The sequence below is a fragment of the Onychostruthus taczanowskii genome, unplaced genomic scaffold (genome assembly GCF_017590055.1).
Source record: "Onychostruthus taczanowskii isolate IOZ18803 unplaced genomic scaffold, ASM1759005v1 scaffold127, whole genome shotgun sequence".
Classification (NCBI taxonomy): domain Eukaryota; kingdom Metazoa; phylum Chordata; class Aves; order Passeriformes; family Passeridae; genus Onychostruthus; species Onychostruthus taczanowskii.
This window is the reverse complement of record NW_024498429.1, coordinates 1,330,947-1,353,264: the sequence shown is the minus strand read 5'-3', so window position 1 is coordinate 1,353,264 and position 22,318 is coordinate 1,330,947. Positions and strand designations below refer to the sequence as shown.

Sequence of the window (22,318 nt, the reverse complement as noted above, 5' to 3'; positions counted from 1 at the left end):
GGGGCCGCGGGTGCCGCTCGGCGGGGGCGCGGTGTCTGCGGGGCCGCTCCGGCGCCGCGGTGCGTGCGCGGTTTCAAAGCGCCCCGGCCCGCCAAAGCTGCCGCGGGACCGCCGGGCCGGGGCGCCACAAAGGGGCCGCGGCCTGCGCGCCATCGCCGCCCCCCTCAGCCCGGGCTCCCGCCGGGCGCGGGAGCTCCTCCTTCCCCCGCCGGGGTCGGGCCGCCTTCCTGCTGGGCCGTACGTCTCCGCGAGCCCGGGAAGGAACCGCCCGGGAAACCGCGCTGTGCCGTGCTTGCTGCCCGGCGGTACCTTGAAAGTCTTTAGTTTGCCGAGTGCCGCCTTTGCCGGTGCCGGGGGGATGCCGGTGGTGAACTGGAGCGAGAAGCCCCCGGGGAGGTGAACCGTGCTTTCAGATCCCGGGCTGTAAACCTGTCAGGGCTGGCGCTTCCCGCGGGCTCGTGCTTTCACTTTTGCTTCCAGATATTAATCTGTGAACGTGTGCGGGAAGGGCAGATGTGAGAAGGAAGTAATGAAAAAGAGATAGAGAGACATACTGCTGATGAAACTGTGATTGCCTGGTGTCCAGATCTTTACTGGTTTCTTATTGTAGTAAAGAAGAGCATGTGGTTTTAAATCCAGCTAGAGCAGAAGTCTGTTTGCTTCAATACCTTTTTACTAACGTGCCCAGGAGTCACATCTGAGAGTTTTGTGTGACGGGTTGTGAGGAGTTTGGATGTGCAGCCAGACTTGTTGAGCAGAGCAGCTCATATCTAAAACCGTATCAGCTTCTAGAAGAAAACAGTTACTGGTTTGCCTTGTTATTCTTACAGCTTGGGCTTTCCTACTGGGATGCTTTTTAAACCTGTAGAATATGTGCAATTCCAAATTTTCCTTTTGGTTTGAGACCCTATCCAATTTGAACATTGCACCAGGGAAATAAATAACTGCCGAGGAGTGGAAGCATTTTCTGCACTGTTGCTCTCTTTTCTCCCCCTTACTCTGCTGTGTCAGTTATGTACTCCTGCCGTCCATTACAGCAGAGCTTACAGCTCCTGATTTTCCAGTTAGTCATTGGGCATAAATCTCTTTGGGGTGTGCTTATTGTTTCCCTTGCTACAGTCTGGGGGTTGGTACTGCCTTTCCAGGCTGACTGGGGGGATTCTATTAACTTAAATACACGTTTGATCTGTCTTCACATGACGGTATTGCTGGCAGTGTTTTATGCAAGACATAATGTTTTCATAACATAGGGAACAGGTGGGGTACAAGACAAGGTGAGAGCAAAAGAAGACTTGTTACACAAAGAGGGAATTTGGTATTCCAGGATAAATTGCAGAATAAAAGCAGAATAGATTGCTTTTGTCAACATTTGTGATATTGTTGAGAGTTTTCCTTGGTTATTAAATATTAACAAACTTGAACATCTGAAAATAATTTTTATAAGTAAGTTGTGATTTTTTTAAAAGAATATTAATACTAAAATAAAATCAGTAGTTTTGAATACAACTAACTAATATGTGACTTAAGTATAGTGTTGAAAGGGATACCCTTGCCCTATGAATGAACAAAATTATGTTTTTTCAGGATCCAGGTCTGAATGAAGAGCATGAGTAAATGTTGTTGAGTGATGATGCCTTTTCTTCCAGGTTACCAAAATGGGAACAGTGTAGTTGTCTTAAAAGTGAGCTGTTAAATTCTCATCGTTCTCAGCTAGACTGAAGCTTCTGTTGAGGTCTAGCTCTCAGTTTTCTCTCTGGAAAACTGCCTTTGCTCCCTTCAGTGCTGTGATTCTTGTTCTCAGCAGGAGCTGATGTTGCTTGTCATCTTCTCCAGTTGAAGTATTCAAAGCTTTCTGGGTAGTGAATGTTTTAACAGAGTTTTGCACTTTATTGTTTTCCCTTGAAGTTCTTGGGCTTTCTGGCTTTGGACTAAGCAAGCTGTGTGTCTTTTGAGGAAGGAACAGAGGTAGAAATTATGCAAAGTACTATTTTCATGGAAAGAGACAAGGCCACGGCTAGTTACTGTGATACAGTGGTAGGAATGTTTAACAGTCAGCTCTATAATATATTTTCAAAACATTGTATCTTTTGTTTGCTCTATATCCACAGGTGCTTTTATTAACTGTTTAAATAAAACTCTGTAGCTATTACAGTTTTTAGTATGTTAAAACTTAGTCCTTCAATTGAAAATACTCCCTTCAGAAAAGAGGTAGGTTGATCCTGGGGTGTGGATCTCTCATGCAGAGGATGTTCACTGAGTGTGTACCATGCTTTTTTCATCGTTCAGGTTTGGTTAACGAAGTCAGAAGCATGTGAGAACAGCCTGAGTAGGTCACATTTAAACTTCACACTGCACAGTCAGTCTGAGTGCTCTCTGGGTAGCTGAAGGTGTTACTGTGCTGAGTATGTCAGCATTACCTGTGGGAGTTTGGGACAAGTGTCTCATATATCTTAGAAAAATCTCTGAAATAGCTCAGAAAAACTCTCACTCCCCTCATTAAAATGTTAAGGACAGGAGAAGACTTCTAAGAAGAGTTGCTGATCGAAGAAACTTAAATTGCACAAAAGGTAGTGGTAACAAAGCTAGGAATAAATGTCAAAGTTCTAGTTAAATCTTCTTAATTCTTGTGGGGGCTAAAGATACTGGAATTTATGCTGTTCCTGTGTATATAATAATAAATAGAAACATGACTGTTAGGGGAATTGCAGTCATGGCATCCTTCGTGCTCTGTGCTGTATGTTTTTAAACTTTTTGATTGTGTGATTGGATTTCTATTTTTATAAGTGGACTTCATAATTTGTTCATGTGCACTTAGGCAGTTAGTCCTGGGGACAGGCAGGAAAAGCTTTTGCCCTGCAGTGTGTGTGTAAGATGGCTGTGCAGCCCTCGATGCACTGATTGAGGTGCTCAAAGCCACGCTCTGTGAAGTGGAAGGACCCGTTGGTTTGGAGCAGCCTTTCCTGGGCCTGGGGGAAGCAGGAGCCAGGGCTCGGGGTGGGCCTGTCTGGTGGATTTCTGCATTTCCCACCTGAGCTTGTGCTCTGCTCCTCGGGAATTGCTGCTAGAATCTTCATCCTGTGCAAGCAGGGCCGTTGCTGTTGGCTTTCTGCTTGCTGCTGTGGGGGTGCATTTTCAGCAGGGGCTCTCTGTACAAAGTTTGTTCTCATGTAGCCCTGCACTTTGTCGTGGTCCCCTGCCAGCAGTCACTGGTAACGAGTGGATTCCTGAAGATAGTTAGGTGACCACTTGTGCCTCTTCAGTTGCTGTAGGTCTGATGTGACACCTGAGAGGTCTGAGAAGGGGTCTGTAAAGTTTCTGCATTTTGGCCAATTGTCTTTTCTTCAAACTGCATTAATGGTTTTGTTCCTTTTTTCCTATGAAAGCGAAATGCCTCTCTTGTGTGTTTATAGATTGATTTGGATACTATTGATGTCAGCAATCTCAACAGGCAGTTTCTGTTTCAGAAGAAGCATGTTGGAAGATCAAAATCACAGGTGAGGAAAAAAATCAAAGCTCAAGCCTCATTACTCAGTATTATTTTATGGGTAGTGCTAGAAACATGTCACAATTTAGTTTCTGCTGAGAGGAGGTAAGTGTTGGTTGGCTGATCATGGCTATCCACAGCATTTCATTATTAAAGTATTTAAATCTCTTAAGGTAGTCAACATACTCAATACACAGCTGGTATCAAGTCTGTCTTTTAGAAGGAAGGAAGAAATAATAAGTGTTTTTTTTGTTTTCTTTTTTTTTTGTTTTGTTTCTAGGTTGCCAAGGAAAGCGTGTTACAGTTTTGTCCAGAAGCTAATATTATAGCTTACCATGATAGCATCATGAAGTATGTTTGGTTTTAAGCTCTAATTACATGTTTGATTTGCAAGTACTGTGTTATTTAAATGCTATAATGGTGTGCTTTAAGGTATTTTACAAAGCTTCCTCAGTAAGGAGAAATAGCTGTAAACGTGAACTACCATGCACTTGAGTGGGAGTGTGGCTTTTGCATGGGTTTTAAGCTCTGGTAGTAAGCTGTAGTAATTTGTTTGTGTCTGTTTTTCATTTTATTGGCAACCTTTGCCATATGAGTTTCTACTCTTTTCTACATCTTTTAAGGATGTCCTGATGTCTTGAGCGATAATTAAATTAAGAGACGTGTGAATCTTGAGTCTGTGATTAAAAACATTATGTCCTCTGTGTGTGTGTGTAGGTAACTGTCATTAATATATGCCCCAAGCTGTTGAAATTTAGTCTTTATGGTCTGCAACCAGTGAGTAGAGTACAAGATTATGTAGGGTTCCATTAGCTCTTCCCCATGTTTTAATTTATATTTGTCCCAGTTTCTAAAAAAATGAATATTCTGTGCCATGGAGGTTTGAACTCTGATGTTGCTATTAGCCAGTGAAACACTGACTCACTGCATCCTTCTCCTGAAACTGTTAATCCTGTTTCCTTTTTTCTCTCTTCTCTTCTCCACCTTCTTCTTTAAGGAAGAAAAGTGCAACATAAAGATAGCTGAAGTGTCAGGATTTAAGGTCCCATGTGTTGGCTCCTCAGTATGGTCACACGGTCAAAGCTATGGAGCTATCACAGCACAATGAATTATGCACAGTCTGATGAGCTGTGGTAATTACAGTGTGCATATTTTAGCTACAGCTGATGGTTTTTAAGGTCAGTTACCACAGCTCAGCCAATTTACTCATTAGGTCAGAGTAGTTTAATCACTTTCCCTTGTCTGCCCGTTTCATTGGTCAAATTAGTACTAATTGCAGTAGCTTCCTTCCAGCAGCATGAAATTCATGCTTTCACCCAGCTTTAAAGTGGGCAGAAGACAAATGGGGCAGTTAAAGGGTAGCTAAAGCTATTGGTGTGTGAGATGTGTAATTTATCACACGGGCATCGGGTGCATGCGTAGAGTTTCTGTTGTGCAGTAATAACCAACAGCTGGGATGTGCATTTGAAATGTTGTTTCTGTTTTCCATAGCCCTGACTATAACGTAGAGTTCTTCCGCCAGTTTACCTTGGTTATGAATGCTCTGGATAACAGAGGTGAAGTTTTCCCTATGATTTTCTATTGCACATGTTGCTCGTTCCTTGCTGCAGTGTCCTTTGAATAACAAGCATCCTCCCAAGCCGTCTGCAGCTGCGCTGAGCCTCGTGTGCTTTGCTAGAGACTTCAGGGGGTGCTTAGTGCTCCTGCAGGTGTTCTGAAAGGAAATGTGCACTGCTAATTCTGCTTCGTGGGAACTGCTGGGTACCGTGGGTGCAGTGTAGCTTTAGTCAGCTGAGTGTGCTGTGTTTATTAATGTGAGAATGGGAAACTGGGCTTTGTGGAAATGGTGTAGTGCTCTCTAGAGAAACAAGGCATGTTAAAGATAAGTGCATAGGATGCTAGTTTGAATTTGGAGAAGGAAAACTTCTTTTTTCTTAATTATTCAATTTTTTTCTTTAAAACCCTCTTGATTTGCAGCTGCCCGTAACCATGTGAACAGGATGTGTCTGGCTGCTGATATTCCTCTTATAGAGAGTGGAACTGCTGGCTACCTTGGACAAGTAACTGTTATCAAAAAGGTTAGGTGGGGTGTCACTCTTGTCATTGGCTATTTTAGACAACAGGGGGTGGGTGTTTGGAGATAGAGTTACAGTTCATCTGTTAATAGCCCAAAGGATCAGTAGCCTTCTCAGAGTGACAAGTAAATGCTTCATTTTTCACCAGGGAGTGACAGAATGTTATGAATGTCAGCCTAAACCAACTCAGAAAACTTTCCCAGGCTGCACGATCCGAAATACGCCCTCGGAACCTATCCATTGCATTGTGTGGGCCAAGTATTTGTTCAAGTAAGTGACTTTTTTGAAGAAACTGGGACTGTGGTTCATTCTTTTGGTTTTTAAACGTACAGAGAAAGAAATAAAATTGACACACTTTTTTAAAAAAATATTATAATGGGTTTTAAATTCATTTTAAATTGATTTAGATGGATTATGGTGAAAATCTCCAGTTTCTTGACCTGGGTGCTGGGGTGGTTATAAAGATGGAAAGTTGATTAGTATTTAGGCTTTGCTCTAATAGCACAAAAAATCTGGCAGAGTAGTTTGGCCCAGCAGTGTAGATTGAGGTTGCTTTATTCTTCATCTTTGCATGAAGTAAGCCCATTTTTCAGTTTAATGCATGTTTTAACAAGTGTGAAGTTTGTTGGAATCTTGGATGTCCCAGAGGTTCTAAATGCATTTGCATTTAGTACTGCAGTGTAAATATTAGGCTGAATATTGGGTGAGCTACTGAGTGAGTTATACACAAAACTGTTCTGCTGAATTCATTTTTGTACTGGGCATTTTGTGTTGTCCGTGTTAAGTCCACATGTGATGAATTTTAAAAAGCAATGTATGAAGTGGCAGTCTGTCTGAAAGCAAGAATCATAAAATTAATATATATCCATTAGCAAATATATGAGTCTTCAACCACATATGCTGAAATTCCGGTCTTGTTGTTGTTCTTAATTATTATACAGCCAGTTGTTTGGAGAAGAAGATGCTGATCAAGAAGTCTCACCTGACAGAGCTGATCCTGAAGCTGCCTGTGAGTGTGATATAAGCTGGTGGCTTACCCTGTTACTGAAGTGTTCTGTTGCAGGGATTATGGCTCCTTTCTGTACATTTCTTAAGGTTAGAGAGTCCAACTCAATTTTCTTTAAAGAAGATTCTGTTTCTGGCCTCTGGGAGGCTTGTATTTTGAACAGAGTACTGGGTGATATTTGTAGTCACTCTGCATTTTCCACTCCTAGCTGAGGGTTTGCAAGGAACTTCAGGAATTGTGTTTGAGTTCTTCTAGCCTGCAACACTTCAGCATTAATCTACATAGGAAATATGTCCATTTTGAGTGATACTTTTGTACCTATTCAGTATTTTTCTGTAAGGACAGTAATCATAGTTACTATGAGGTGAATAAGCATCATTGTTGGTTGCTTCTTTTGGATCCTTTGATAGATGAATGCACTTGGGAGGGGGAGCTTAGAGGATCCTCCGACTCTTCAAATTCTTTGAACATCAGATAGTGATCACTGGACAGGTTGTTCCTACAGGAAGTGCAGAATGAAATAGGTGAGTCTTAAAAAGAGTGGCAATGTAAAGTCACTTAAAACAACGGCTGCTGAAGTAGTTGACAGGCAGCAAATGCAATGCCATTTATTTAAGTAAAGGCAGCAGGGCAGTTACAGGAGTGCTGAGCTGGAGCCTGGTGTCTGCAGTGACAGACTGCCCACGGTCAGGGTGCTGTGTCACGGGGGTGGCAGTGTCCAGCTTTGACCCCAGCTGGCAGCTCAGCACTGCACAGCCCTCGCTCACTGCCCTGCCCAGAGCAGGGAGAAGCACACAAAAAATGAACCTCACAGGCTGGATAAGAGCAGCTAATGATGGAAACAAATGTGTAATACTATTGAAACTGGAATAAAGAGGGGGGAATAAAACTCAGGAGAAGCAAGTGACGCAGTTGCTGACTGCCTGCTGGCCAGTGGATGCTCAGCCAGTCCTCAGGCACAGATCAGCCCCTCCCAGCCAACTCCCCCAGTTTATGTGCTGAGCAGGATGTTCTGAGGTCTGGATATCCCTGTGGCCAGTTCAGATCACCTGTCCTGGCTCTGCTCCCTCCCAGCTCCTTGTGCTCCTGCTCACTGGCAGAGCACAGGACACTGAAAAGTCCTTAACTTGGAGCAACCTCTTGGCAACAGCTGAAACATCAGCCTGTGACCAACATTATTCTCGTGCAGAATCCAAAATATAGCACCAGACCACCTACCAGAAAGAAAGTTAACTCTTTCCTGGCCCAAACCAGGGAAGAGTTAATGCAACATTTATAAGGGAAGTTGTGCCCAGCAGGGGTCTGTGGGTCCGTGGAAGGAATCAGGGAGCCTGTGCAGAGTGTGTCTGGTTTAGGCTGTTCTGAATGTCCAGGGGGCAGATCCAAAAACTGTTGAGTGGAACCTGAGGGACCATAAGCAGCCAAGGGGACAAGAAAGGCTGAAGATCCTGAAGTGGATAAACTACTTGAATGATAAAGATAAATGGTGATTAGAGGAGTCTCAGATGGGAGATGTGTGCTGTTCAGCACAGAAGATTAGGCAAAGTCACTCAGAGTCAAAAAGATGAGACCTAACTTCAAAAAGTAGTAGAAAGTTTCACAGTACAGAATGACTGGGCAATGATAGATGAGGCAGATATGAAATAATGCAAATGATGCATTGGTGAAAGGGCAGAAACATTCCCAAATGTACACATAAAGAGATGTTCTCTGAGTTGATTTTTCTCATTTAGTCAAGATGTTAATAGATAGTTCTATGAAAACATCAACCTGATTATTAGAAATGATGATAGCAATTGTTGGATGTGACTGGGAAAGAAAGAAAATTATTAGCATCTTTATAGAGAATTTCTTTGTTTAAAAAGAACAAAAGATAGGAAACCAATTTTTTTTAATTTGTTTGTTTTGAAAACCCAACCAAGCTAAGACTCTAGCCAGAAAAGAGATGACTAAAAGGGGGTGGTAAGACATTTCTGAAGTAACAACATTATGTGGAGAAAATTAGTGGGAAACAATTGTTCCTTGTTTCTGCCAATAAAGGAGTTGGGTGATACCAAGTTAAGTCAGTGAGTTGCAGTTTCAGAGGCAAAGAGGAACAAGCACACTGCCTAATTCAGCTTTTGTTGGGTGCAATAAAGCCATTTTATGCTCCCTGCATAATTTTGGTAATTGACTCTGGGGGTAATATTTGGATGGGATTCTTTTTTTTTTTTTTTCTTTTTTTAAATTTTTTTTTAGATTTTTTTAAAATTAATTTATAAAATTGGTTATCACTTTGTTAATAGGGGAGCCAGCAGAAGCAGAAGCCAGAGCACTAGCATCCAATGAAGATGGTGAGATTAAACGTGTTTCAACTAAGGAGTGGGCTAAATCCACTGGCTATGATCCAGTTAAACTTTTTACTAAGGTATCTTCTTTACCCTAAATAAATGTATTTCTTTGAAATGTATGAGGTGCTGTAAAGTTAAATCAAACCCCAGCTTGGACATTTAATGCTAGCCATCAATTATGTGACTGTGTTGTGACATCCACCAGTTTTGCTGTTGTGTTGGTCTCTTGCAATGTTTGCTTTTTTTAAGGATTCCATCTGCATCTGTGGAGATGGCTGCAGCAGCCTGGCCACTCTGTGCAGGCAAAACTCCATTGCAATTACTTTTAATGGGAAAGGGTCTGTTTGACCTCTGGAATTGCACTGGGCATAATCAGAACCAGTCTGATGACCTAAAAGCTATCAGTCATCTTTGCATTATCACGCTCTGGCATAGGAGAAAACAAACTGATTTAGGAGTTTATGTTCTAAATAGTTACTGAAACTGGATAAATAGAGGAAATGAGCATGAATGTAATGTTCATAGGTAGCAATAACATTTCTTTGGAAATTCATTGGCATGTTCATTCACTTGTTTCAGAGAGGGCATACAAAGAACTGTAGGGATGGCTTCAGTAGATAGGTGAACCACTGTTTGAATTACTGTTTCTTGATTTTTCACTTTTCTTCTCCCCAGATTAATCAGAGTTTTGTCTGCTCTATGCAATGAGTGTTAGAAAGTAGGGAATAAGATTGTAGAATCTGTTTTTATGTAGTTGAAAATACTGTCAAGGAGAAAATCAAAACCTCATCAATGTAATGCTGATTTTTCAGTGTCTTTTTTCCCCCCTTTCATTTGATTTTTACTCCATGTTTCCTAGCTTTTCAAAGATGACATTAGATATCTGCTGACAATGGATAAGCTGTGGAGGAAAAGAAAGCCTCCAGTGCCACTGGACTGGGCTGAGGTACAAAAGCAAGGTAACTGTCCCTCCTCCTACTGCAGATTTGTAAATAATACCTGCTGTTTATTAATGCACCTCTGTGATATGTACATTTTTTACTGCCACAGTTGACATCTGATAATGAACATATTAGTTCTTTACACTTCTTGAAGATCTCAAATTTTTCTCTATACAGACACTTTCTCTAAGACTGTTTTGCAGTTGTTGTTTTAGATGCTCAGTATTGGCTGTAGAAAATACACATTTAACAAAATTATGTCAGCTTATTCTAGGACACCTTACCATAAGCATTTTTCTCATAAGATTTATCTCTGTAAGTTGTTTAGTTGAAAATTTATGTTTTCTGTAATTTGTGAATGTTTAGGTGACTGATATCATAGCTATGGTTGCAGATTTAAATGTTCTAAAATGTTTGGGCTACTGTAGGTTAAGGATATTGTTTTTCAATTTAGAAAACACTGAATTCTGCTGGAATTGGAAAGTTCTTTGAGAGAACTTCTGTGAAACTTTGAAATATTCCTGTTCTTATTGGGCTACTGTAGGTTAAGGATATTGTTTTTCAATTTAGAAAACACTGAATTCTGCTAGAATTGGAAAGTTCTTTGAGAGAACTTCTGTGGAACTTAGAAATATTCCTGTTCTTACTTTTTTTCTCTTTTTCCCCAAAGAGCAAAACATACCTGACCAGCAGAATGAGAGTTCTGCAGTGCTGAAGGATCAGCAGGTTCTCAATGTCAGGAGCTATGCAGACCTGTTTTCAAAGAGTGTTAAAACCCTGAGTCTTCACCTGGCTGAGAAGGCTGATGGAGAAGCACTTATTTGGGATAAGGTTAGTTTGCCATGTATAAATTCTGCATGTGTAATACAAGTATTAGTTGGGCTCATTCAGTTTCCTTCAGAAATGATACTAGTTAACACAACACTATCAGGCACCTTATGGAAACAGTTTCCATATGTAAACAAATACATTCTTTAAACACTATGTTGTGTAACTCACTGAGGGTAGGGATTAACTGCTGTGGTGTGAATAACTTAATTCACCAAATTCTCCAGCTCATAAAAGCACAAATTCACAAGTATTTGTCATGTTTTGACTTTTGAAAATATTTAAATAATGCAGCTTTATTTTTCCCTTCTGACCTGTTTCCAATACGTGCTCTTAGCCAGGTGTCAGTAGCTGGGGTTTTACTGAGGTGTCACATTCACATTTTCTGAAAAATCCCTTTGCCCAGGATTTTTCTCCTCAGAGGAAAAGGAAAACAATTCTTATCTCATTTGCTTCTCCTGTGTTTTGCTCCTCTGGAATGTGTTTGGAGATTGTTCACCCACAGGTGATTGTTTCATTGGTTTTGCTGTGAGTTGTTTTCACTCTTTGGCCAACCAGTGCCAAACTGTGTTGGGACTCTGGAGAGAGTAATGAGTTTCATTATTATCTTTTTAGCCTTCTGTAAGTATCCTTGCTGTATTCTTTAGTATAGTTTAGTTTAGTATTCTTTAATATAATATAGTATCATAAAATAATAAATGAGCCTTCTGAGAACATGGACTCAGATTCATCATTCCTGCCTTTGTTGGGGCACCCTGTGAATACAATACTGAGGTTATGAGCAATCAGCTGATGATGGGTGTGCAATATGAGTTGTGTTGAAGAAAACAAGAATTTTCTCTTTTATCACCACACACACAGTGTCATTTCCAGTCAGTTATCATTTGGCATAAGAAAAAGTAGTCTATATTAAAATATTACCATGACCAGTAGTACAAATATTTGTCTATGAAACACCCAGTGTTTGAGTTTCAAACATTGAAAGACTTAGGATTTAAACATTTTTATAATGCACAAGGCATTTTATTAGTACAGATATACTAATTTGCTATTAAAATACATATTTAGAATCTGTAGTTAGTATTTAAAGTAACACTGTTCTGAGTACACCATCTGACAGAGGAAGTATATTGGCTTTGAAATGGAATTTTGTACAGTTTTTTCTTTTTGATTATTTTGTTGTTGTTTTTTTTTTTTAATTCTGGTTTTTAAGGTTTTAGGAACCATGTGTAGCAAACTCTTTCCAATGAGTAATCTGATTTTTAAATGCTTTTTGTATTAACTTATTTTTAGGATGACCCTTCTGCCATGGATTTCGTCACTGCTGCTGCAAACCTCAGGATGCATGTTTTTGGAATGAATATGAAGAGCAGATTTGATATCAAGTGTAAGGATAAAATGTAACATTGCTTTATGTAAATTATAATCTTCTTGTTTTCTTCTGCTGTTAAAACTGCATACTGGTTTGTTTTGCAGCAATGGCAGGAAATATTATCCCAGCTATAGCTACTACCAATGCAGTGATAGCTGGGCTGATAGTGCTGGAGGGTTTGAAGATTTTGTCGGGGAAAATTGATCAGTGTAGAACGGTAAGTGAGAATAAAATGCTTTTGCTTTAGTGCTATTTGTTTAAAAGCTACATTTAACATTTTTTTCACTTTTGTGTAGTTTTCCTGTCCCTCACTTGTTGCTTCAGTAGATTCTGAATATGCTGGGAACTTAGAGTCACAACGAAAAGAAAAGTGCAGGTCTTAAGGATCAATAAATTCCTATGAGTTAATAAAAATTTACTCCTGGATAGGAGAGAGAACCAGGCTGCCATCACTTGCAGTGTGGCTGTTTGGTGTTGGAGCTGTTGGCAGGAGCTGCTCAGTCAGCACAGGCTGCACTGGGCGTGTGAGACTCCTGCTCAGCAGGCACAGCAGGGAGGATTAGGAAACAGGACAGCCTGTCAGACCAGGACAAGAAACCTGCAGGAAAACGGGCTTTAGATGTGCTGGTAACTACAGAATAACCTGATTTCTTCTTGTCTGTCCTCAAGATTTTTCTGAACAAGCAGCCAAATCCCAGGAAGAAGCTATTGGTTCCTTGTGCTTTGGATCCACCAAATCCCAATTGTTATGTATGTGCAAGTAAGCCAGAAGTGACTGTGAAACTTAACACACACAAAGTTACCGTGTTGACACTCCAGGATAAGGTAAATCTTGAGCTACAGTTACAGCTTTCATTCCAAATCTAATACTGTGAATTATTAAAATTAGGTATTTACTGTAGTGTTTTATACAATATATACAGTATATTTTGACCTAGCATCTCCTGTTTATATTTACTCTACATTTCTTTCAGCTGCAGGAAGAGCTGATTAGCCAATATGCTTCTTGCCCATGTGTGTTGTATGTCTTGTGAAAGAATGTTTGCATTTCGTAAATTTGGGTGGTTTTAAAGCCTTTTCATATCTGAGAGCAAAAAAACGAAATTTGCATTTCAGTTGCAAGTTCAGTAACTACATTACAGTTGTGGTCACAATTGATTTGTAATTCTGTCATTTTATGAAGTATTCTAAAAAATTTTCTAGCTTACATGAACCTGTAAGTATCAGACCTCAAAAATATAACAATTTTGTTTGTGGAAGTGAACAAAAAAGTATAGGCTTTCATAGATGCCTGAAAATGAGCCAGAGTAATAAAATCAACATAATTCAATGTTCTTTTTTTAATAAATCTTTTAAAGTCAGAGATTGACTATATTTTAATATATTTGTATTTTCAGATACTGAAAGAAAAATTTGCTATGGTAGCACCAGATGTACAAATAGATGATGGAAAGGGAACTATCCTGATCTCTTCAGAAGAAGGTGAAACAGAAGGTATGTATGCTCCTCAGGGTTTGGGATAAGAGCACATAAACCTTTGGAAGAGACTCTGCAGGGTAGGTGTATAGCAGATGTTGCAGTGCTCACCTTGTGGACTAGTATTTGAAGAGGACTGGGTTTGCAAGTGTTTTGAGTGGCTTGAGGACAGCCAGGGCTATTGTGTGCAAGCCTCATGTGCAGCTCAGCTTTCCTGCACAAAGCACTGCTCAGCTGGCATGTCAGGATTCCTTTCAGGAACAGGTACCTGCCTGCAAGCTTCCCTGCATTTGCTGGCTCATAGATGGTGCTCTGTTCATGATGCCAGAAAACATCTCCAAAGTATTCCCAAATGCAGTGATTGTCAAGTGCTTGAATGGGGTGGCATGATGAGTAAATAAATCAAACATCATAAGTAGCTTTAACTCCTAATAGGCTTAAATGTCAGCTTTTAATTTAAATATAGCTAATACACGTTAATCTTATATTACTGCATAAAAGTTCTGGAGTACTCTATATTTATTCAGGTGTAAAGATCTTTCTATAAATAGCTCTATACACTGCAGGTTTTTACTGTTTTTGTAGCAAATAACCACAGGAAATTATCAGACTTTGGAATTCGAAATGGCACTCGACTACAAGCAGATGATTTCCTCCAGGACTACACTCTGTTAATCAATGTGCTTCATAGGTAAGGATTCTGAAATAAAGATGTTTTGTGTGTATACATAGAATGGTTCCACAGGAAATTTTTCACTCACAATTTAAATACATGAACAAAGTTCAAAGATTAAGCTGATGAAAGGAAATATAGAGGCAAAAGAGAAATGGTTATTTTTTATGAAATTATCGTTTAAGGGGTTTTGTTTGGTTTTGTTTTGTGTCTTTTTGCTGTAGTCTTGTTTTGTTGTGGTTTTGTTTTTTACAACAATAGCTGAAAGAGGTTTATTTCAGTAATTTGTTGTTACACAACATAAGAATACATTGCAAAAACAAATTAACCTTTGGGACAACCAACAAGCAAGAAACCGGCATTTAAAAAAGCCCTAAAATTTAGAAAGGCAAAAAAACCCCAGCCTGCTAGGATAATAGATCCTCTGCTTGACTGCCTGTGTTCAGAATTCCTCTGAACTCACTGGGGTGTGCATTTAACCCTGGGTAAGTAATAGACACACACACAAACTCACACTGCACGTTCAGTGGGACCAGGGCTGTGCTCTTAAGGAAGAAGGGCAAGCTCAGGCAATGGTTTTCCTGATTCCTAAGCATTTGGAGTTGGTATCCTTGGGTGTAATAGTGTTTAGGAATAGATAAAGTATAAATAATAAAAGAGGACTGAGCAGATTTTCCTCTTTTTCAGTATATTTTCTCATTTTGTCACAGTTGCGGAGTGCTCTGATACTTGAATGGGTTTTGGTGTTTAGTTTTTTAGTGTGTAAAAGACAGGATTTTATTTTCTGGCTGTTTAAAAGCACGTGTATTTTTCTGCAGTGAAGACCTAGAAAAAGATGTAGAATTTGAAGTTGTTGGTGATACCCCTGAAAGAATTGGCCCTAAACCATCAGAACCAACATCCAGGAACATTAGCAATGGTAGTGATGATGGAGCACAACCCTCAACATCAACAGGTAATCAATCAACAGTAATCAATATTAAACAGAACAGTCTTTCTCTAGTGCAGTCCATTAAATTTGTCTTCAGTTGTGTGATTTAACTTTGCCAATACACAGTAAAAGGCATTTAAGTTGCCTCTCTGTATAACTAATACTAAATAGAAAAATGCACATTTGCAATTTTGACAAAGAGCACAAAAGGCACAGAAGTTTATAGTGCATACACTTTGAAATTGTTGTTTACGTCGTGTTCCTCTGCCTGTAAGATACATGCACAGATTTAAGACACAAAGTATGTAGTCCATCCCTCCTGTTTGAGGGAAAACTAAATTTTAAGAGTATCGCTAAAATTTCCTCCAAATTGTATTAAAAATTGCATCATTTAACATAATTAATAAGTTTTTACAGTGAATTTATGTTTAAAATCAAACAAAATCCACTAGATGTCTTGAAACTTCACATTCGTTTCTCCCCTTCGTCGTACTACCCGTTCAGCTCTCTAAGTCTGCTCACCCTTCCATTCCTCTCTCTCTTTGAGGCCTCTCTCCTGGAATGTGGCCTCTCCTGGAGTTCTGTTGAGTGCAGTAGGGAAAGGATAGGCTGCTCTAGAGCTTGCTGTGTGCAAAACTTCTTTTCCCAGCAACTGCTGCAGACAGCAGCATTTCTTCTGCTTTGTACATGCAGAAAAAGTTCGGCCAAACTAATGCATTTGCCATATTTTATAGCAATTTCAGGGACATTTAAGATACTCTTGTGTGGATGTGACAGTCTGGTCAGAGAGAGAGAAAGCCAGATAAGCTTTCCCATGAATTGGTCTGAGGGAGCTGGAGAGAAAGAATTGTAAACAATCTGCAAGTGTTTTTTAACAAGCTGTTTTCCCATAAGGATGTTTACCAAAAGGGTGGTTTCTTAATTAGCCAGTGGTGACAGTGTTTTGATTAAACAAGGTCAATGTTTGGCCCGATCAGGTCCACCTGTAGTGAACCAGAGCATAAAAAGGAATGGGTTCCTAATAAAATTATTATTAACCTTTTAAGAATGCCTGGAGCGTGTCACTCCTTCATCAGTGTCATTCCTGACTCAACGGTGACACTCTTGCAGCTGCATGGCAAAGAATGTGGCTAAAGAATGCTCCGATTTTTATGCAGGAAAACAGGTTTGAGAGTAGACTGGATCCATTGCAGGATCCATTTGAATCCCAGACACCTCTTTTGCAGCTCCAGAGCAGGAAGATGTGGTGATTGTTGACTCTGAGGACGAAGGCGCTTCCGGCAGCGCTGACGATGCGGAGAGCAGGAGCCGCAAGAGGAAGCTGGAGAAGGGCTGTGAGTGCGCGGGGGCCAAGAGATCGCGCGCCGAGCAGGAGCAGGACGACCTCGTGATCGTGGAGTCTGAGGATGAGGGGGCTGCCAGCAGCCTCGGGGAGGAGGAGAGCAGGAGCCACAAGAGGAAACTTGAAGAGAAAGGGTGCGAGTGCCTGGGGGCGAAGAGCGTGTGCTGAGCTAAGAGCAAGATGAAGAGCATTTGGGGGAGCCTCCAAAGGCCCCCTGACAAAGTGATTCACATAATGTCATACTGTAACAGCAAATTGTGGTGGGATGTGAAAAATGTCCAGAACTAGACTAACTCTAAGGCCTTGGTTCAAAGTGGGTACCAAATCGCTGGCTGAAATAATTTGTGTCTGTTTCTCTTGATGATATTGTATCAATAGACTCAAAGTTTTTTCTGTATTCCATATATTCAATGTAGTGGAAACATAGTCTATTAATACCTACAGATAAGTATTTACCTAAACAATCCTGAAAACAGCATGGTATTTTTGTGTAAATACCTTTTAGGTATCATCCAACAGGACAAAAAAACCCCTACTTTTGTTTAGTGAAAGGGCCATCACCAGATGCCCACATTTTAAGCAACTACATTTTTTATTTTTCAGTGATTGCCTTTGAAGTTTCCCAGCAGTGGCCTGCGTGCACATTTGCTTATCCCTTTCTGAGGCCAATTGCAAGTGTGACTGCTCCACCTCCAGCATTCACAAAATCACAGATGCTTGAAGAATAACATTTTTAGCCTAGTCCTAAACATTTTTCACACCCTGAACAAGTAAAGAAGAAAATCCAACAAAGCAGATTAGTGCCACATTCTAACAGTGTTCTAAAACATCAGCTGGCACTATGTACATTACTGTAAAACTGTTAATTTACTCCAGTTTTTCAGCTCGTACTGCCTGGTATGTCAATGTAAGAAGCAAATTTTTGTGTATTGTTACAGTTTCAGGTTATTTATATTTGATGTTTTGTAAACTCAGATACTACTACTATACTGTACATCTGATGGACCAAATAAATAACATCTGAAATACTTGCTATATTTGCTTGCACAGTCCAAAATTATGCTGACTTATGGGATTTTACAATGTATAGCCTTCAAAAATTACTGTATTATTTCCATTTTTCTAAACATAACCTAGTAGTACAGAACTTAAACTTCACTTGTTTGAGGTGAAAGGGGAATTTTTTTAATAAAACTTTTGTGAATGTTTTTTTTTCTTGGACAATCAATTATTGGGCTCTTCAGCAGCTGCACCACCACACACATGCTGTCACCACCTCATGCCTTCAGAGGGAAGAAAGCTCTGGTTTTTATACCTTACACTTTGTGCGTAGGACAAAAGTGTTGTGTTTAGAATCAGTGTCTTAAATCTTACTGCATTTGTGTTGGTAACTCTCAAAACTGTCACTGTTGCTTTTCAAAGTGCTTTTATTGGCTATTTCTGTCACTGTACCAAAAGAATCTCCCAAGAATTTTGTGCCAGGGACCCAAAAGTGCTCCCAGTCATAGGTGAGTGTGCAGTGAGCCTTACAGAGCACAGCAGCTGAGCAGCAAGATTTAGTCTGTTACGGTTTGCAGACTGAATGAATTTTAAAGCAAATGTGAATTTTACAGGAGGATGTTAAAAAAACAAAGGCCAGCTCATCATTGTGTTAAAATTGCCAATGCTGTGCAAAACAGCTTCTATGAGGCAATTAATGTTTTATTTCTTCTTTTAGGCAGTAACAGTCATATGCAGTGGCTTGTTTGGAGGCATAATAGTTCACAGTGAAATCCTTTTGAGTTGCTGCTTGGCTGGCAGGAGTGAAGACTGAGGTAAAGATGTAAATAAGGTGTTAGAGAAAGGATTGCAGTGCTACAGTGGAAAACTTCTTGCCATAAACAGCTGAAGCATGAGAATTTAATGTCTAATGACATCTTCCAAAAATTAAGGCTGACATATGTTGGGTTTAAGCTTTATTAAAAATAAAATTACCGTTTTATTTCACTTTCTAACTTTGTTTTAAAATACTGGTAGAGGGTATAATCCTTGTGACTTACTGCATTGGTTTTACTGAAGTTGAGAGTGTGAGTTGGGAGTTGAGTGGAGTATGAGCTGGACTGAAATGTCACCGACAGATTCAAGGGTGAAAAAAAGCAGGGGGGGTTCTAGTCTGTCTCCCTGGCTGCTCCTCAAGTTATTGCTTGTTTATTGTTCTTCACCTTCTGTCATCATTTGGTTTGCAGAAAGCTGCACAAGCCATGGCCTGGTGATGTATCTAGAAGGTGCAGTTGTGCTGCTCGTGGCTGAGTAATGCTCCTGAGAATACTCCTGGACCCCTCCTGTCACATACTTTGAAGTGAAGGATTTTTAATGTATTTCCTTTCCACAGGCTGCTCCCACAGAACATGGGACAGCTCTTGGCTGCTCTGGGCAGTTCTTTGGAAGTTTGGCAATACAGAATGAGCCACTAAATGCAAACTGCTGCTGTGCAAAATGAAAAGCTGCTTTTCAGAACTGGTGGAGTATGAGTGTCCTTAATTGGCTGCTAGTCGCCAACATTGTATTAATGTAGAATTTTCCAACTCAAACTTTCCTTTGCTCTTTAGAAAAAAATAAAAATTGAAGAGTTAATTACGTTTTCAAGTAATTAAAAACCCCTCCATTTTTCAAATGACAATTTGTTCAACTCCTAATAGCAGGAATGGTCATATGGAAGGAGGTACTGCTGCAAGGCACAAGATCTAAATCTTAAAATGGAGGAGAAATTCTTCCTAGTGCTTTGGCTGAGCAACCTGATGTAGGCTCTGTCTTCACTAACAATTTTGGAGCCCAGCTCATTAAATCAGTCTACAAACTGCTATTTGCAGTGAGATAAATTGGCTCTGCTGTCATACAGGGTTCTTAAGTTGTTTGTTTATACTCATGCAAAATTCTCTAATGCATATAAGCTTTTCTGGCTGCTTTTATAGAGAATTCTTGATGCGTGCATTTTTAATTTACTTAGTGAATTTGGATGCCATGTATGGACAAGAAAATACAGACTATTACAGAATGTACCTGGTGTGCATGCTTTTAATTCAATATCCCTTTTCTGCAGCAGAGCATGGAAAGGAATATTGACCATTAATGATTGACAGCAGTTAACCAGAGATTCATCAAGCTGTTCTGAGGGAGAGTGAAGGAATTCCCAAAGCATTGAATCACCTTTATGAGGCCAAAGATAACCATTCAGGAGAAAGAACTCTGGGGCCCTGGTGACAGACACCTCTGTGCCAGCTCATTTCCTAAAGAGCCACTGCAACTTGTAGGTGACCATTTAGTGTTTGTGGTGTTTGTGTGACATTTTAGCTTTCCTTTATGAAACCATTCCATAGCTGAACCACAGAGAGGTGCATCCTTTCCTGGCCTCTCGCCTCTGACAGCTGGGAGCAGATTGATGTGCCATTTCAAGTTCTGACCTTTACAACAAAGACCTCTTGCTAACCATTTATTAGATTTCAGAAGATAAAATCAGCTTGTATTCAGTCTGTAGATACCTTTGATATCTGCTTCAAGCCTTTTACTGCCCAAAAAAATTAAATTTGGGTTAGAAATCTGAATAAACACAGAATTAAGGGAAATAGATTCGGTTGCTCTCTTTCTGTGGTAGACATATTTATTTTCTTCGCAGCTAAAAGGACAAAAAGCCCTCCATTTTGTGCAACTAAAAATACAGAATGTGCAAGAAAGCAGGAACTAGGATCAGGATAATACAGCAAATTGTACACTTGTCAGTTATGTGGTTTTTGCTTGCCTGAGATTGTTTCTGGGCTGATGCCTAAGCAGAATGACTACAGGGAGCTTATACCTGTAGACAAATGTACATGAGGGAGAGGTAATGCTTTGATTTGGAGGCCTTGATCCTTTTAAGGGAGAAACAGGATGAAGTAATTACATGTACTTGTAGATATAACTTGATATCTGTTATATTGAAGGAAAACAATTGCTGTTTGGATACATATTATCTTTTTCTCTCCCATTGGCAGACTCCTTCACTCTCATGAGAAAAAGTTGGAAGTTTGCAGAACAATTTCCAAAGAGAAGATACTTATGGAATTGCTCTGCCAGTCCTTTTCAGCAACACTTGAAGATCCCTGCAGATGTTAAGCAGTTCCAGCCCTGCAATCCTGGAGAAGAGACAGACCCCCAGAAGCTTCCATGGTAGCACTTTGGCTTTGGAGGTGTGGGGCTGGCACCTTTGCTGCTGGGTGAGTGCAGGGCCAGGCTCTGTGGGATACAGGGACCACTGGACTGCAGCATTATTGGGGATTTGGAGAGGAGCTACAAGCTGGAGAGTGCAGAGGATGCAGAATGCAGAGACCAAACTTCGTTAGTTACACTTATGGAGCAGCTTTATCCTTGCACATCTGTTCATTTTCAGCTAACGAGGGATACCTCTATAGTACCTCTAAAATACAATGAAATGTAAATGTAACTGGTGTTCTCAACAAGCCAATGTCCTCTTCCTTCTGAAATGGTCCTTCTCATCACAGCTGAAGTGTGTTGTGCTGCCAGGTCAGGAGGTCAGTGCTCGTAGCCTGCCTCATTTCTTTAATGGGTATGAAGAGGCACATACAGTCAGGCTGATACTTCTCACCACCAGAGCAGAGGGGGCCATGTGTCTGGCAGCCTGACCCTCATGCAGTGTTTCTGTCCTTTATTCAGTGCACTAATGCTCTCTGATTCCTTTGCTGGAGGAAGGTTTGCAGGGTTGTAATCAGGACTTTGTTTTCATCATATCAAGAGAAAGTGTAGCTCCTCCAAGTCTCTGAAATCAGAAGCTACATAACTTCAGACCTCCTTAAAAGTACCAAGTGGGTGCACTGCTAACTGAGCTGGCCAAGTAAATGATGGATTTATGCAAATGTAGTCGTTGCTAACTGATTGCATTGGAATACACAGTGACCGTGTCCTATGAGTGCAAGGAATTATGGCCAGTGCCCTGTGCAGCCTCCAAAGTATGAGCCCATAAACTGTGCTGGACAGAAGTGTGATCATCTGAAAGATGTAAGAGAAGTGGAAGATGAAGCTATAAAAGAAATAAGATACATATATGGTGTATTAATCATAAGTGCTTGGACAGATGTTGTCTGTCTACCCCAGCACGTTCACAAAGCGCCTGTTGTGACTGGAATTTTACAGGGTCTCTCCCAAGCTATGTTTGTGCAGCCCAGTGAATAGCTGCAGTTGCAGTGAATAAGAAGAATGTAAAAAATGTTAAATAGTGTTTTATTGCAGATTTAGAATGAGAAATGACCTGTAAGCCTGCAGAGTGGTGTTAGTCAGAAATATTTTAAATAGTTGTGCCTAGCGAGGGCAGCCATTCACATACAGTGTATGCTGTCTGCCAGAAGATGGTGCCCTAAAACACGCTCTAGAATTGCAGTTTTAGAAGCTGCGATCAACTGCAAATGATAATTTTAAAATACAGGTCAGAACAGAGGGATTTGCAAACAAATCACCCAAGTCCAAATACATATTAACATCCAAACTTCATATTCCAAAGTGTCGGCTTATACGTAAAAGTATTACAACACAAATTAACATACAGGATCCAAACATGCAAAACAAACCAATAGAAACCCAATACAGCTACCACTTCAAAGGAAATCAAAGCTTCAGTCTCCCATCCCACAATATAAACACTTCTTGGCATAATTTTTTAATTAATTTCACAACTTTTTTTGGGTTTTGTGTTTGTTTGGGTTTGGGTTTTTTTTTTTTCCAGTTTAAAAACAGGTTTAAAACAGACCAGAGATAAAAGAATAATCATTTATGTTCCTTACGAAGAAACTGATCAATTACAGAGTGGAAAACAGTTACCTTGTGGATGTCAAGG

General features: G+C 40.2%; 1 protein-coding gene across 1 annotated transcript in view; it reads left to right on the top strand.

The window, feature by feature from the left end:
* Positions 1 to 17,666, top strand: part of UBA2 (ubiquitin like modifier activating enzyme 2) — a 17,986-nt gene extending 320 nt beyond the window's left edge. Inside the window, exons 2-17 of the mRNA XM_041396253.1 lie at positions 3,411 to 3,494; positions 3,765 to 3,835; positions 4,976 to 5,040; positions 5,462 to 5,562; positions 5,708 to 5,829; positions 6,501 to 6,568; positions 8,851 to 8,972; positions 9,755 to 9,854; positions 10,507 to 10,667; positions 11,958 to 12,051; positions 12,141 to 12,253; positions 12,706 to 12,861; positions 13,434 to 13,530; positions 14,098 to 14,203; positions 15,004 to 15,140; positions 16,343 to 17,666. Coding sequence (XP_041252187.1) covers positions 3,411 to 3,494; positions 3,765 to 3,835; positions 4,976 to 5,040; positions 5,462 to 5,562; positions 5,708 to 5,829; positions 6,501 to 6,568; positions 8,851 to 8,972; positions 9,755 to 9,854; positions 10,507 to 10,667; positions 11,958 to 12,051; positions 12,141 to 12,253; positions 12,706 to 12,861; positions 13,434 to 13,530; positions 14,098 to 14,203; positions 15,004 to 15,140; positions 16,343 to 16,626 — 1,881 coding nt within the window. The 3' untranslated portion in view covers positions 16,627 to 17,666. The remainder of the gene's footprint in view (positions 1 to 3,410; positions 3,495 to 3,764; positions 3,836 to 4,975; positions 5,041 to 5,461; positions 5,563 to 5,707; positions 5,830 to 6,500; positions 6,569 to 8,850; positions 8,973 to 9,754; positions 9,855 to 10,506; positions 10,668 to 11,957; positions 12,052 to 12,140; positions 12,254 to 12,705; positions 12,862 to 13,433; positions 13,531 to 14,097; positions 14,204 to 15,003; positions 15,141 to 16,342) is intronic.
* Positions 17,667 to 22,318: the final 4,652 nt, after the last annotated feature.